This window comes from Tamandua tetradactyla, chromosome 2 (assembly GCF_023851605.1).
Source record: "Tamandua tetradactyla isolate mTamTet1 chromosome 2, mTamTet1.pri, whole genome shotgun sequence".
NCBI classification, from domain to species: Eukaryota; Metazoa; Chordata; class Mammalia; order Pilosa; family Myrmecophagidae; genus Tamandua; species Tamandua tetradactyla.
Window position 1 is genome coordinate 15,894,193 of NC_135328.1, and position 13,289 is coordinate 15,907,481.

The 13,289-nt window shown below is 54.7% G+C and overlaps 1 protein-coding gene across 1 annotated transcript in view; it reads right to left on the reverse strand.

Moving 5' to 3' along the window:
* The window catches only part of GABBR2 (gamma-aminobutyric acid type B receptor subunit 2), a 399,248-nt gene extending 386,391 nt beyond the window's left edge, over window positions 1-12,857 (reverse strand). The window contains exon 1 of the mRNA XM_077140179.1: window positions 12,543-12,857. Within this exon, the coding sequence (XP_076996294.1) occupies window positions 12,543-12,857 (315 nt within the window). The remainder of the gene's footprint in view (window positions 1-12,542) is intronic.
* Window positions 12,858-13,289: the final 432 nt, after the last annotated feature.

The window sequence follows — 13,289 nt, forward strand, 5'->3', positions numbered from 1 at the left end:
ACATCGTGTTTGGCTCTACTCATCCAAGCAGTGTTTGCTAAGTGGTTACAACGTGCCAGGAAGCGCGTCGCGGGTCCCCGACCCAGCAGCCTTCACTCATCCTGCGGTCAGGACGCAGGCTGTGGGCACCGTCGCGGGCATCGCAAAGTAGGTGGTGTCCCCGTCCTCGGGGGCCGGCCCTGTGCACAGCCAGCTGAGGGGTGCACAGGGCAGCAGGGAGAACACAGAGCTCTGAGAACCCACTGTTGAGGCCCGGGGCAGCCTTGATGCCCCACAGATGCTTCCAGAAAGGGATGGGGCTTGGTTAAAAACCCCGGAAAGCCCATCCGATGAGGACCAGATGCACATCACACATGGCCTCACCAGCCCTGACCACGGTCCCCAGACCTCCATGGAGACAGCCACCAGTTTTCATGTGATGACCCAGCATTCGTACCCTTTCGCGTGTGTTACGATAAAACGGCAGCAGTAAGACGTGTGGCGTGCATTAGTTATTATGTCAATCCTCGAATTCACTCCACAAGGGAGGGGTGTCTTCCCCACTCCGGAGCTGAGGACACCCAGGCCCAGGGCGAGTGGCACGGGCACACACAGTTGGCCTGATGCCATGTGACATGGTCTTCCCACCGTGCCCAGCCATCCCCCTCCCCACCACAGACTCCGGGGAATGGACAGCACAGCCACTGTGGACCACACGACTTATCCAGCATTCATTCATTTGTTGAGCACCTACTATGTCCAGGGCCCTGTACTGGGCTTTAAGTCAGCCTGCACAGACCTGTTGTTGCTGCCAGGGGTTCCCAGGCTTCTCAGAGAACTGCAGGAAACTGATGCTGATCAAATCAACAAACGAACGTGAAGCAGCAACTGTGATAAGTGCCAGAAAGGAAAGGTCTTGGTTCTTAGATAAAAGGGGGCAGGGTTATTTTTCCTAACCAGGAGGGTAGGGAAAGGTATTTCAAGGATGAAGAACAGGGGTAGAAGTTTCCAGGCAGTGGGAACAGCTTGTGCAAAGGTCCTGTGCTCACCTGAGAGACCCTGAGGCAGGGCCTAGAGGGAAAGGGGAGCAGGCAGGCCCTCAGAGGCCCTGGGGAATTTTGTCCCATCCTCAGAGGGTTAGGCAGGAAGCCACCTAACCAGAGGGTGGGGTCCTGGGGATGCATAGGACAGCTGGGGACAGCTCTGTGCCCCCCCCAGGCCCACTCCCACCATCACGCTCTCACACTGCACGGTGACCACGGCTGCCTCCCCCACCAGGTGGGTGTGTCTCACAGGACACAATTGTTTCGGGTTCACCTCCTTTGCCCTATTGCTTAGCTTCCTAGGGCTACTGTGGCAAAATGCCACAAACTCAGCGGCTTAAAACAACAGAAATGTATTGTCTCCCAGTTCTGGAAACCAGAAGTCCAAATCAAGGCATCAGCTGGGCTGGGCTCCCTTGAAAACCTGTAAGAGAGAGTCCTTCCTTGCCTCTTCCTAGCACCTGGTGATGGCTAGATGGCCCTGTAGCTGCAGCCCTCCAGCCTCCGCCTCCATCTTCACACGGCCGTCTCTTCCCTGTGTGTCTGTGTCCCTGTGTCCAAATTTCCCTCTGCTTATAAGGGCCTCAGGCCTACTGGACCAGGGCCCACCCGACTGCAGAGTGGTCTCACTCTAACGAACTACATCTTCAGAGACCTTCTTTCCAAATAAGGTCACATCTGCAGAGTTGGGACTGAGGACCTGCACATGCCCTTTTAAGGACACGGTTCAACCCACAAGACCCCCTAGCAGCCCAGCACCTGGCTGAGTAGGTACGCAGCACCTCCCAGCTCCATGTGTCAAGGAAACCCCACTGCAGCCCCGAGATGACCCAATGCTACCAGGGGAGACGCCCAGACCCAGAGGGCGACACCCCAAACACACCCAGCCAGTGCTGACACTCTCCGCAGGCCATGGGCCCCCAGGTGCAACGGGGGGGCCGAGAGGGCCTGTGTGGGTCAGGTGTGCAGACAGACACACTTCGAGTGAGTCAAAAGCACAGAGCCAGCCATGCGCAGTTGAGGGGGTGAGCAGGGAAATGCAGGAGGGCAGGGCTACTGGAGAGAAAGGCAAGGAGGGTGACACGCACCAAAAAAAAAAAAAAATCATAATAAAGCCTCAGCTCTTGACCAACTCGCCATCTGTCCTTATGGGAGAAGGGCAACTAAATACTCATGTGAAGATGCCATCTCACTCAGCAATTGAACTGCAGGGTTCAAAGTCGGAACCTCGGGTTCAATCCCAGCTCCAGTGCTTGGCTGGTCAGGATGGGAAATAAGTCACTTATTTCACCACCTCCCTGAACCGCATCTGTAAATCACCAACAAAGGCAGTGCCTACCTCATCGGGTCCTCGTGAGGACCCCTGCATGGGTGATGCAAAGAGCTGAGCAGAGGCATGGCCCAAGGATCAGTACCCGATACAGACGAGCTGCCATTCTGTTGGCATCATGCAGCCTTACCATTATATCCTCTTCGCCTTCATTACACGCCTGCCATGAAATGCTTCCAGTCCCTTTTCCTCTGTTTTTGGAGAGGAGAAGTTCTCCATCGGCTTCCCCAGAGCTTCCAGAACCCCCTGGGTCCAGCAAGGTGGTCAGAGGGGAGAACATGACTGGAGCGACTGGCCAGCCGACCCCCTCCCATCAGGTCACAGCCCCCGGTGGGCCGGGCTGGGTCGGGGGCACTGGCGTGGGCTCTCATCCGACACCCCAAAAGTGACACTGGAGTCCCCGACTGTCAGTGAAATCCCGGAAACAATTCGGGACATTTTCAGGAAAGCTTCAGTGAATGAGGACTTTGTGGAAAGGAAGCAATCTGGATGATTTAATCATGAATATTAGAAAGACCATCATCACTTTCAAACTCGGTTTTCCCTGAACCGGGTCAAGTAGATGATGAGCAGAGTGTGAAAATGTCATTTTCTCTCTGCCACCCCCGGACCCGGCCCCACGAGCGCTGCGGCATGCATCCCTCCACAACGTCCTTCTTTGGCTCGATTTTATCTGAACGGTGACTGATGGTGTCCTTGCCAAATGGCAGGAGAAGGAGGTCCGCTGCCGCCAGCAGCCGCGGGAAGTGGGCACTGATGAAGACGGATGAGCCATTTACTCAATACTTTGGCTCTACCACTAATTTTCTAGATGACAGTGGCACCTCATCCTTCCAGCAAAGTAGACTGTTCAAAAAAGGCTGGGAAGAGTAGAAAATTGGCAAAAGAATGTCCCGATGCATCCAAAGAAGTGTCACAATGTTCACACCGTTACTTGGGCAGGGGGTCTCAGACCCTCGAGCTCCAGCTCCTGACCAACCTACCTGATTTTGCACGGGATTCTAACAAACTTGGTCATCTTGGTTTGGGGTCCAGATTTATTCTAAAGCATGAAGGAGAAAGCCACGTTCAGGCTTGAATTGCCCAGTCCCTGAGTCAGTCCTGGAAATAAAAGGATAAAGGGCAGAAGCTTCCAGGCCAGAGGCAGGATGCCCAGAGAAGTCTTGACGTCACAGAGACTTTGGAGAACTCCCTCACATCTCCTTATTTCCTAGGCTAAGACCTGCCACTAGACACCAGGGTCCCCAAGAAGGATGACTCGCCTCCGTCCCTGCCATTGCTACCAGAACCAGAGCCCAGACCAGCTCTGACAGCTCTCAGGCTCCTGATTTTGGAGGACGGTGTCAGCACCTGGCCTCCATGCCCGCCAACTGCTGGCTACCGTATTGCTACGAATAAGCTGACCTTCTAAAACCACGATACTCTCTCAGACCCTGGAAAGCGTGCCTTTCCCAGGTTTCAGTGCACCTAGGGACACGCTGTAGGTATCTGCTGGGGGAGAGGAGACTGACATCAGATTAGCACAGGACATTCTATCGGAGGTCCAGCAAGTACCGCTTCCCCACTGCACAGGGACCCAGAGAGCACTGCAACAAGAATCCCAGGGAACAAATAAAGAGCAAGAAGGAAGCTCACCCCACAGGGCCTGGCATACACGGCAATTCCTCCAATTGTTGAAACTATGCCTCTTAATCATCTCAGGCCCGGAGAGCTGAAACCCAGGCTTTCAGAGCCATTCATGTGGGCTGAGACTAGCTCCTGAGTTCCCACTCCCCGCCTGGCCCAGGCACACCCAGCACCTGCCCGCAAGTTTCCCAGCCATGCTAGGTTTGCCCAAGGTCTCAGCAACTAAACCGGCACCCAAGCCCAGCTCCCTCGGTTTTCCTGCCTGGCACATCTACTCGTTCTTAGAATTCACCAGCCTCCTGCCACGCTGTTACGTAATTCCAGGGTGAAGAATGCAGACAGTCATTGGGCAAACCACATCATTTAACTTTCTCTCCTTCCAAGAACCAAAACGAATAACCAAAAAAGTAAGAGACCAGATATCACTTACTTTTCATACTTACACAATATGGGGGATGCCAAAGCAGCAGCTCCAGAAAGGGGAATGTCTCCCTCGGCAGCCTCTGGTGACCCCAGCAAGGCTGGCTCACACTGTGTGTAATTGTGTCCATCTGTCCTGGCCACCTGTCAGACATGGAGCTCCCCAAGGGCAAGGTCTGTGGCTCATCCGTCTCTGCATCCCAGAGCCTAGGACAGGGCCCGGCACAAAGTGTGCTCAACCAGTGCTTTTTGTACTAGGGCATCGGGACGGCCAGCCAGGCAGACCACCCAGATTTCCTTTTAAAAGAAACTTGCCAGGAGGAATGCATCTGGCCAAGAGTTTGCATCTGGAGAGACTTCCGGATTCAGGCTGAGGATGGTCTCCCCAGAGCAGCCCATGGCCAGGGACTGCTTTGGGGCAGGATTTGGAGAGCCTGGCCAGTTTGCTCCAATATGGGATTCCCCTAAGAGGCAGTCTGCTCTGGGGCTCTCCACGGGGCTGGGCCAGCCTGAGACCCTTCCTCCCCCCTCTTCTTTCACAGCCATCAAACCAGCACTGGGGTCTGAGCGTTTCCCAGTGGTTACCCCCAATAAACCTCTGGCACTTCTAACTCCATCTTAGCTTCTCCCATGGACTGAATCATGTCCCCCAAACACAAATGTTCAACCCCTGCCCCTGTGGCTGTGACTATCTGGAAATAAGGTCTTTGAAGATATAATTAGTTAAGAGGAAGATAAACCGGATTACAGCGGGCCCTGACCCCACATGACTGGTGTCCTTACAAGACGAGGAAATTGGATATACATACATAGAGAGAAAGCACCCACGTGCCTCAGACCGAGTTATACCCCAAGCCAGTACATCATGGGTTGCTCGCAAGCCACCGCCAGAACCCTAGAGCCTTCCGAGGGAATGTGGCCCTGCCGACAGCTTGGTTTGGGACATGTGCGCTGCAGAACCATGGGGCAATGCATTTCCCCTGTTGGGAGTCTCCTGCTTGTGACATTTGGTTAGAGCAACCCTAGCAAACCAAATCACCATCTACTGCCTGAAGGACCCCAAAATGCCAAATGTCCCTAGATGTTAAGTTGGCCCGTGACTATTTCTGGCCAATGGAATGTAAACAGAAATAGTAGCTATCACTTCCAAAGCCGACTTGGTTAAGATCCAGTGTGCCCTCCCCATGGATTCCTCTGCACTTCCATCTTCCTGAATCCCCAGGATGAGGAAGACAGTCATTGCCCAATGACTGTCTGCATCCTGAATCCCCTGGGTCCCTGGGTCCCTGAGTCACCATTTGGAGGAGATCCACCCAGGAGACTCTCTCACACACTGGGCTTTGCACAAGCCAAGTACAAATTTTACTACGGTGAGCACATGGAGTCTTCAGGATTTGTTCGTTACTGCAGCACAGCCTACCCCATCCTGACTAACAAAAGCTATATCCCATATATATATAGATAGATCGCTCAGTACCTCTATTTGCACTTCTATCTTAGACTTGTAAGTTGTGAATTTCCCTCCTGAGACTGCATATCTCTGTGTGAAGAAGGTGATGTTACCCTGCACCCACAGGTGGGGAGGTCAAACACACGCAGGCCCCTGTCAATATAAGGTAGCATGTCAAAACTCAGCTGATGCCAGCTCCCCAGCCTCCCCCTTTTAAAAGGCCTCTGGGAACAGAGAGAGATGCCCGAGGGTGCTGACTACCTCTAAGGAATGGGTGAGATCCTGGCACGGCCAAGGACACTGCCTGTCCCTTGGGGAAGCTCAGGGGCGGGAGACAGGCATCTGCACCACGGGGTCCCCTCCATCCCACAGCAAGGGGAATGAAGTCCCGGGGGAAGTGATCCAGACAAACCATCCCCCAGAATGCCAATGCAGAAAGCAGACTCTAACTGATACACTTACAATGCAGTTCAACAAGCATTTATAGATGCCCACTGCACGTGGGACCCCACAGGTGGAGATGCAGCTTTGCCCTCACGGGTCCCCCGTCCGGTGGGAGAGACAGACACTGATACAGGCCTGACTGCAACCAGCGCATGTGCCAGGAGCTGCACACAGATAAAGAGCTCGGGGCTGGCAAGCTCCTCCCCCGACACCCCCTCAGCCACGCAGCGGCAGGAAAACAGGATGACCCGCGACACAGCTTACACTTACATCAGGCTGTGATGCGCCCGCGTTCGCTGCTGCTCATCTTTAAAACAACCCCATGGGGCGGCACCGCGGGCCCCCGTTGCGCAGGAATAACAATGGCGACAATATTTATTTTCAGCAGGAATCCCCAGCTCGGCTGTCAGTGGCTGGAATGGGGTCATGTCTCCAGCCTCAACCCAGTCGGAGGGGCCCGAGTGGGAAGGGGAGGGGCGGTGAGGAGAGCTCCACCCAGGACCCAGGAGTGGAGAGGCCACGCCCAGAGGAAACCCAGGGCCTCTTCACTTGGGTCGTCTCGTTCCTTCCTCACACATGCTATAAGGTGGTTACCATGTCAGCTCCATTTTACGGATGAGGAAACTGAGGCAAGATGACTGGCTAAGGGTCCCCAAAAGGGCAGAGAAGCCTGACCCTGAGAGCAGAGTCCTGACGGAGGTGCCAGATGAGCAGGGCTAGTGCTACAGGAGCAGAAGTGTCTACAGAGTGAACCAAGTCTGTGCCCACACACCCCCAAAGGGATGCTCTCTCTTTATTTCCCATCCTGCCTGCCAGGTACCCCTCTGTCTCTGGGGTTCCCTCTGTCCTGCAGCCCCTGTGGGCCCCAGAGCTGTGCACCCCTCGATATGGCCTCCTCCTCTCTCTCCAGCTCCCTTTTGGCCCCACCATCTCTCCCATAAACTGATGCAGGTGCTCTCCGTCTCCAGGAGATAATCCAGTCTTGAAAATTCCTACTGGTCCTGATCATGGCACCTTCGTGCTCAAAAACCTCCTCTCCATGGCAGCAGAGCAGAGTCCAAGCTTCCTGACCCGGGCCTCAAGGCCTTCCACCCTCGGCACGAGCCACCTTCCTCTCCAGAAACCCTCCGCACAGGTAAATCCTGACCCGTCACCGCACCCCACACAGCCCTCACACCTGGTTGCCTCCATCCTTGGGTCTCAGGGGCCCTTTCTGGGATCCAACCCCCAGTTGCTGGAGCCCCCGCCTTTCTGTGTCAACCTCGTATTTTCCCCTTCGAGGCCTATCTTGGCTCTGCCTCCTTCAGGAAACTTCTCCCAACCCAGATATGACCTTCCCTCTCTCCAACTGCCCTGGCATCTCTTGCTTCTTTCTGATTTCAGTTTAGCACTTCCCCATCTGTGGAGACCCAGCTGGTGTCCACGTCCCTTCCACAGCCCCTGGATTTCCTTCCAGGAATCACCTCTCCTCCATTCTTTGTCCATGTGGCGGGTGGGGCTGACCTCACTGCTTCCTCCCACCACGAAAGACTGGCAGATGCCCAGGCCTGGTCCATCAGAGGTCACATGATTGGTTCAGGATGGACACATGGCCCAATTCAAGCCAACAGGAGCTGAGCTTGGGCTTCTCCTGCAACAGGTGGGAAAGAGATCTTTCCAGGAGTGTATGAGCCCAAAGCCCCTAGGGGCCACCTGTGCCAGCCCAGAGGGATAGCCTGCCCAGAGCGAAGCCCACACTGGAAGTCAGAGCCAGGAATCAGAGAAGGGCACATTGCTACATAAACCACTGGAGCCCCTGGATCCAGCCATGCCTGAATGGAGCTAATCTCAGGTTTTGTTTCAATCAATGAATTCCCTCTTTTGTTTAACCAGTTAAAATTGGATTTCCATCACTTGCAACACAGAATCCTAAATAATACAGAAATCAAGAGAGGGGCCAGGATGGGCATGGGGTTCTAATTACAAAGAAGATGTGGGCCTGAACCGAAAGGAGCTAATTTTTCTGCTTTAAAAACAATACAGCTTTATCGAGCCAGAAGTCATAAACCATAACATTCACCATTCACATGGACAATTCTTTGGTTTTCAGAATATTTACAGAATCGTGCAACCATCTCCACTCTACGATTTTCTGTCTTGCCCTGTTCTGCCCCACTCTCCACTTGCCTCTCTCCAGGTTTCAGGAGTGTTTCAATCCCTTCTAGCACTAGCAGCTCTGGTAGATGTTTGATAAACCCTTCCTGAGCCACCCTGGGATCTCCCAGGAGAGGCTGGCCTCAGCCCAACAGTCTTTTGGGTCCTTTATAAAGCATAATGAGTGAGATGACACATATTTGGCAAAGGTATCCAAAGAACACACTCGCTAACCGCGCTTCTGGATTTTCTATGCTAGGTCCTATAGCCAGGTGGACATCCTGAGAGCTACGCACCTCTACTGCATGCCTTTGGCTCCCTGAATTCTCCTAGGTTTACTACAGAATGCATTATAACAGCAACAAGTGGGAAAAGATTTAAGTCCAGCAAGAGGCGAACAATCAAATACTTACGGTGTACCCACAGGATGGAATAGGATACAGCCACTAAAAATCATCACTGCAAAGAGTGTTTGAGGGCATAGGGAAATAGTCATGTGATAATGTTAACTGGGTAAAAAAACCTGTGCATATAGGATGGTCTTCAGTATATAAAATAGTAAACACTAGCAACTGGAAGAGAACAATACTACCATTAATAGCAATTATCATTATGTAAGAAAATGGGCAATTATTTTTCTTCTTGTGTCTCTAATTTTCTTTTCTTCTGCAATGAATATTATTTTGGTCAAATCAGAAAAGCCAACATAATGGCTTAAACTATTTTCTTGGTTATTATTTAATGTTATGAATTTGGCTGCCAAAGACTAAAATACAACTACCTGAAGAACATTTCTGCATCTCCCGCAAAACCATTTTAAAAGATACTGCCAAAAATAAAAACAAAAGACATGCTGCTTGGAATCTTTCAATGAAAACATAAAAGTTGTATCATTCACCAGCCATGTTTACCTTTTCACCTTGACTGCCAGGAAGCTTGGTCAATTCCGGGCTCAAATGAAATAACCATGTTAGGCCATCAGCACCGTAACTTCTATGCTTTTCTGATATGGTTTCTGATGCCTCCTTTTATCTACATTTTCAAGTATCTTGCTTGTGTTTTTTACACTCAAAGCCTCCTTGAAAACATACACTAGCATTTGCTGAAGTGATTTTAAGGTATGCCAGAGAAGCAGAGGTTCTGCCTGGCAGGTGCTCTGTTGGGATGTTTCATTTTTATGAACACTTGGCACTGAAGTAGGTTTTGAAAGTTCTAGAGCTATTCTAATTATAGTAGAGGGTCAACCTGAATAAAAGCATGCAGGAGCTTTTACAGGTTATTCCCAATCAGACTAACTCATTCCTTACAAAATCCCCATCTCTTTGCAGGCTGGGTGGACAAAGATCCACCGTAGCTGCTCAGTCATGGGCTGGTACCTGACAGCAACTGCCAGTAAAGCCAACCAAAACATGCCCACCACATCCACCCTGCATTCGAGTCTACACTCGACAAGTGACACGGCCTGCCAGTCATTAGGCAGTATGTAGTATCCACAAAGATAGCTGATCCAAAGAAAGCAGGCTCCAAACAGTTTTCCAGGTGTTTGTGGATTTTGCTACAAATGACCCAGACTCATCTTTCCTTTACTCCCGCTTCACTTTTAAAGATGAGGCTATTTGAAAAAATTAAGCAATTGTATCACCTGGGTGTTCTCCCAAATAGGACACTTGCTGCTGGGCAATATTTGGCTGTAAGCCAGAATTATTTTTTTCTGCCAATAACTTCATCAACTCTTCTGGAGATTTCAAAAGCAAATAAGCAGCCATAATATTTAAGCAATGACCATTTTATCACATCTAATGCCACAGCATCTTACTTGTGAATTCATGCCAGGAGAAATCCAAAGAAAGGAGGCAGAAAACATTTATTTAGTGCTTATTGCATGCCAGAGAGCTCAGTGGCTCTGTCCTTATCTTCCTTAAGCCTTGCCCTGCTGCTCTGCAGAGTACATATAATATTCTTTTTTTTTTCAGATGTGGAAATCTAGGCTTAGGGAGATTAAATGCTTCACCCAAGGTCACCCAGGGGAAAAGGAACCAGTTTCTACTAGAACCCAGATCCGACCCACCCGAGTCCACCCTGTGTCCCTTACTGGCCCTCAAAGGGTAGAGATGCTTCCTCTCTGCATGCGGCTGGGGTCAGCCTCTGCTGTCCTCCTTCCCACTGTTTCCTAAATATTCCTACAGACTGAAGAGCCTTCTCACTGGCTCATCCTCTCGACTTTGGGGCCTCTCACTCAGAAAGTCATCAAGGCACCCTTGAAAAATAAAACGTAAGAGCTTCAACGGTCAGAAGCCAAGCATCCATCTCTCTGCTGCCACAAACAGGATAATACAAAATCTCTTTCAGGGAAGCTTTTTAAAGGGAATAAATTGACAATGAAAACATTATGCAGTGGACAATATCTGGTGATGATGCAAGCAGAGTAGCCCTGTCTACAAATGCTTTTGTCTCCAGAAAACCGGCTCTCCGGGGTTCCTTCCAAGAGAATATGTATGCACGAAACAGAGAAGCAGAGTCAAGAAGATAACGTGTCGGTGGCGGCCGTGTATTTGCACTGCTTTCTCCATTTACGTGTATAGGACCAGAACCCCAGGGGACTTGAAATGTTCTGGCAAAGCTGGGGAGATAGGAATGCCACTCAGAAATGATTACACACGGGGGTTAGCCCTGCACGGCCACCCTGTTCACACCCTCCCAGGGCAGAGGCTGCTTCTCCTCCTGCAACAGCCTGCGCACACCGCCACCAACTGCCACTCGCTCCTTCACCTTTTATTTACAGCGCAGAGCAGGCTGGTTCATCAGGGGAGGGGGGAGGGGGCGGGGAAGAAGAGACAATCCAGATTTCTGTTTTCTCCAGGGACATAAAAAGGGTCAGAGAGCGGAGGAAGCGGAGCCCGGGCTACATGATCAGTAAAGCAGCGCGACCCTTCTCCCCAAAGGGGGCTGCACCTGGATTGAGCAGAAGCGCCCAGGGTGCCGGGGTCAAGCCCAGCGAGCGCTTGGCCCGGCTTGGCGCGGTGGAAGAGGCACCAACCGAGTATAGTGCACGGGAAACCACTGCCCCCTTCAGGCCGCGTCTAGGGCGCTACGGCCCGAGCGTAGGAGCTCCCTCTTGTCCCGGAAAACTCGCAAACCCGACCTTGCGCGGCGGGCCACGGCTCCTCTAAGTCCCCTCCGCGCGCCCTAGTTCCCACGTCCAGGTGGGCAGCCAAGTTCCGCGCTGAGCTTTAGCCGGAATAGAAGCCTAGGGCGCGGGAAGGGAGCCTGGGATGGAAGAGCCCGGCATCCCCCGCTCCACTTGGAGGAGGCCGGGAAAGGGAAGCCCGCTGCTGCGCTCCAAGTCCGGGCTCCGGCTCCTAGGACGCTGCAGCTCAGCGCCGGGAGAAATTACTCCTGCAGCCGCCCGACCAAGAGCAGTGGCGAGGCCAGACACCCCGCGCGGCCGGGCCGAGACCTGCCCAGGGCACTCTCTTAGTAACTAACCCGAAGAGGGTCTCCTCGTGAAACCGCTTGGGCTGCAGGCAGCGCCGGGCAAAGCCAGGCTGCAGCGCTGCAGAGCGGGCGGCCCCATACCCGCCCGCGCCGCCGTGCGTACTCCGAGCCGCTGGCGCGCACCAAGTGTCCAGCCCCAGGGCGCGATCGGGCCCCTCGGGTCCTGGAGCCCTCCGGACCTCAGAGCGCAGCTCGGCTGTCCACCAGCCCCAAGTGGCCCGGTTTGCCGTCAAAGCGCCTGTTCCCCCCAGCCGCCACCCTCACAGCCCCACGAGCGGATCCTGGGCAGGGACAGCCACTGCAGGCTTTTGGGGGTCCAGTCCTCGACTCCTCCTTCTCTGGTCAAAGGACACCCTAATCTATCCAACACCCCCCGCGCATACATGAACACACACACAATCCCAGAGGAGGGGGGAATGCTCGGCCAAGCTTGATAGCAGCTGTGCCAGCCAAGCCCCGGGGGACCCCGGCGGGGTAAGCACTGAGCAGCAGCCCGCGGTGCCTTCGGTAGGCGCGGACGGGTCAACCGGGGCTCCGGCCTCAGGCCGGCGGCCTGCCCCTGTCCAACCCCAAGCCCGATCGCCTCCCGGAGCCCCGACGGAGCGCGCGGCCGGACGCTCACCTCGGTGTCGTAGAGCCGCAGGTCGAGGAAGTAGGGGCGCAGGAGCGACTCGTTGCGGATCTGCTCGATGGCCAGTTCCACGGCGGGGAGCACGCCGCGCCCGATGCTGCCCTTGGCCACCTCCTTGGTGAGCGGCATGAGGCCCATTATGGAGAGCGGCGGGCTGCTGGGCGGCGGCCGGGGGGCGCCCCGCGTCCAGCCCCAGGCCCCGGGCGCCAGCGGTAGCAGCAGCGGCAGCAGCAGGAGCAGCAGCAGGCGCGCAGGCGGCGGCGGCGGCGGCGGCCCGGGCTGCCCGGAGCTCGGCGGGGAAGCCATGCCGCGCCGCGGGCTGCGGGCGCCGGCTCACTCGGCCCGCATGGCCTGGCCCGGCCCGCCGCCCCGCGCCCAGCTCTCCCCGCGGCGCCCGCGCAATGGCGCCGGCCCCGGCCCGGGCCCCGGCTCCGGCTCGGGCTCCCACTCGGGCTCCGGCTCGGCTCGGAACGGCCGCGGCGGCGGCGCCCGTGACGGATCAATCACGCCGGGAAAGGGGTGGGAGCGAGCGGAGTGCGGGAGGCGGGGAGCGAGCGAGCGATCGCCGAGAGGGGGGCTGGCGTCTCCGCGCGCGCCTCTCCGCGGCGCGGCCGCCCCGCACCGGGCCACCTCCGCCCGCCCCCGTGCGCGCTCGGCGCCGCTCTCCCGCCGGGAGCTGCGCGGCTGCCGCCCCTGGAGCCCCGCCGGGGGAGGGCGAGCGGGCGGCAGGAAGCGCGG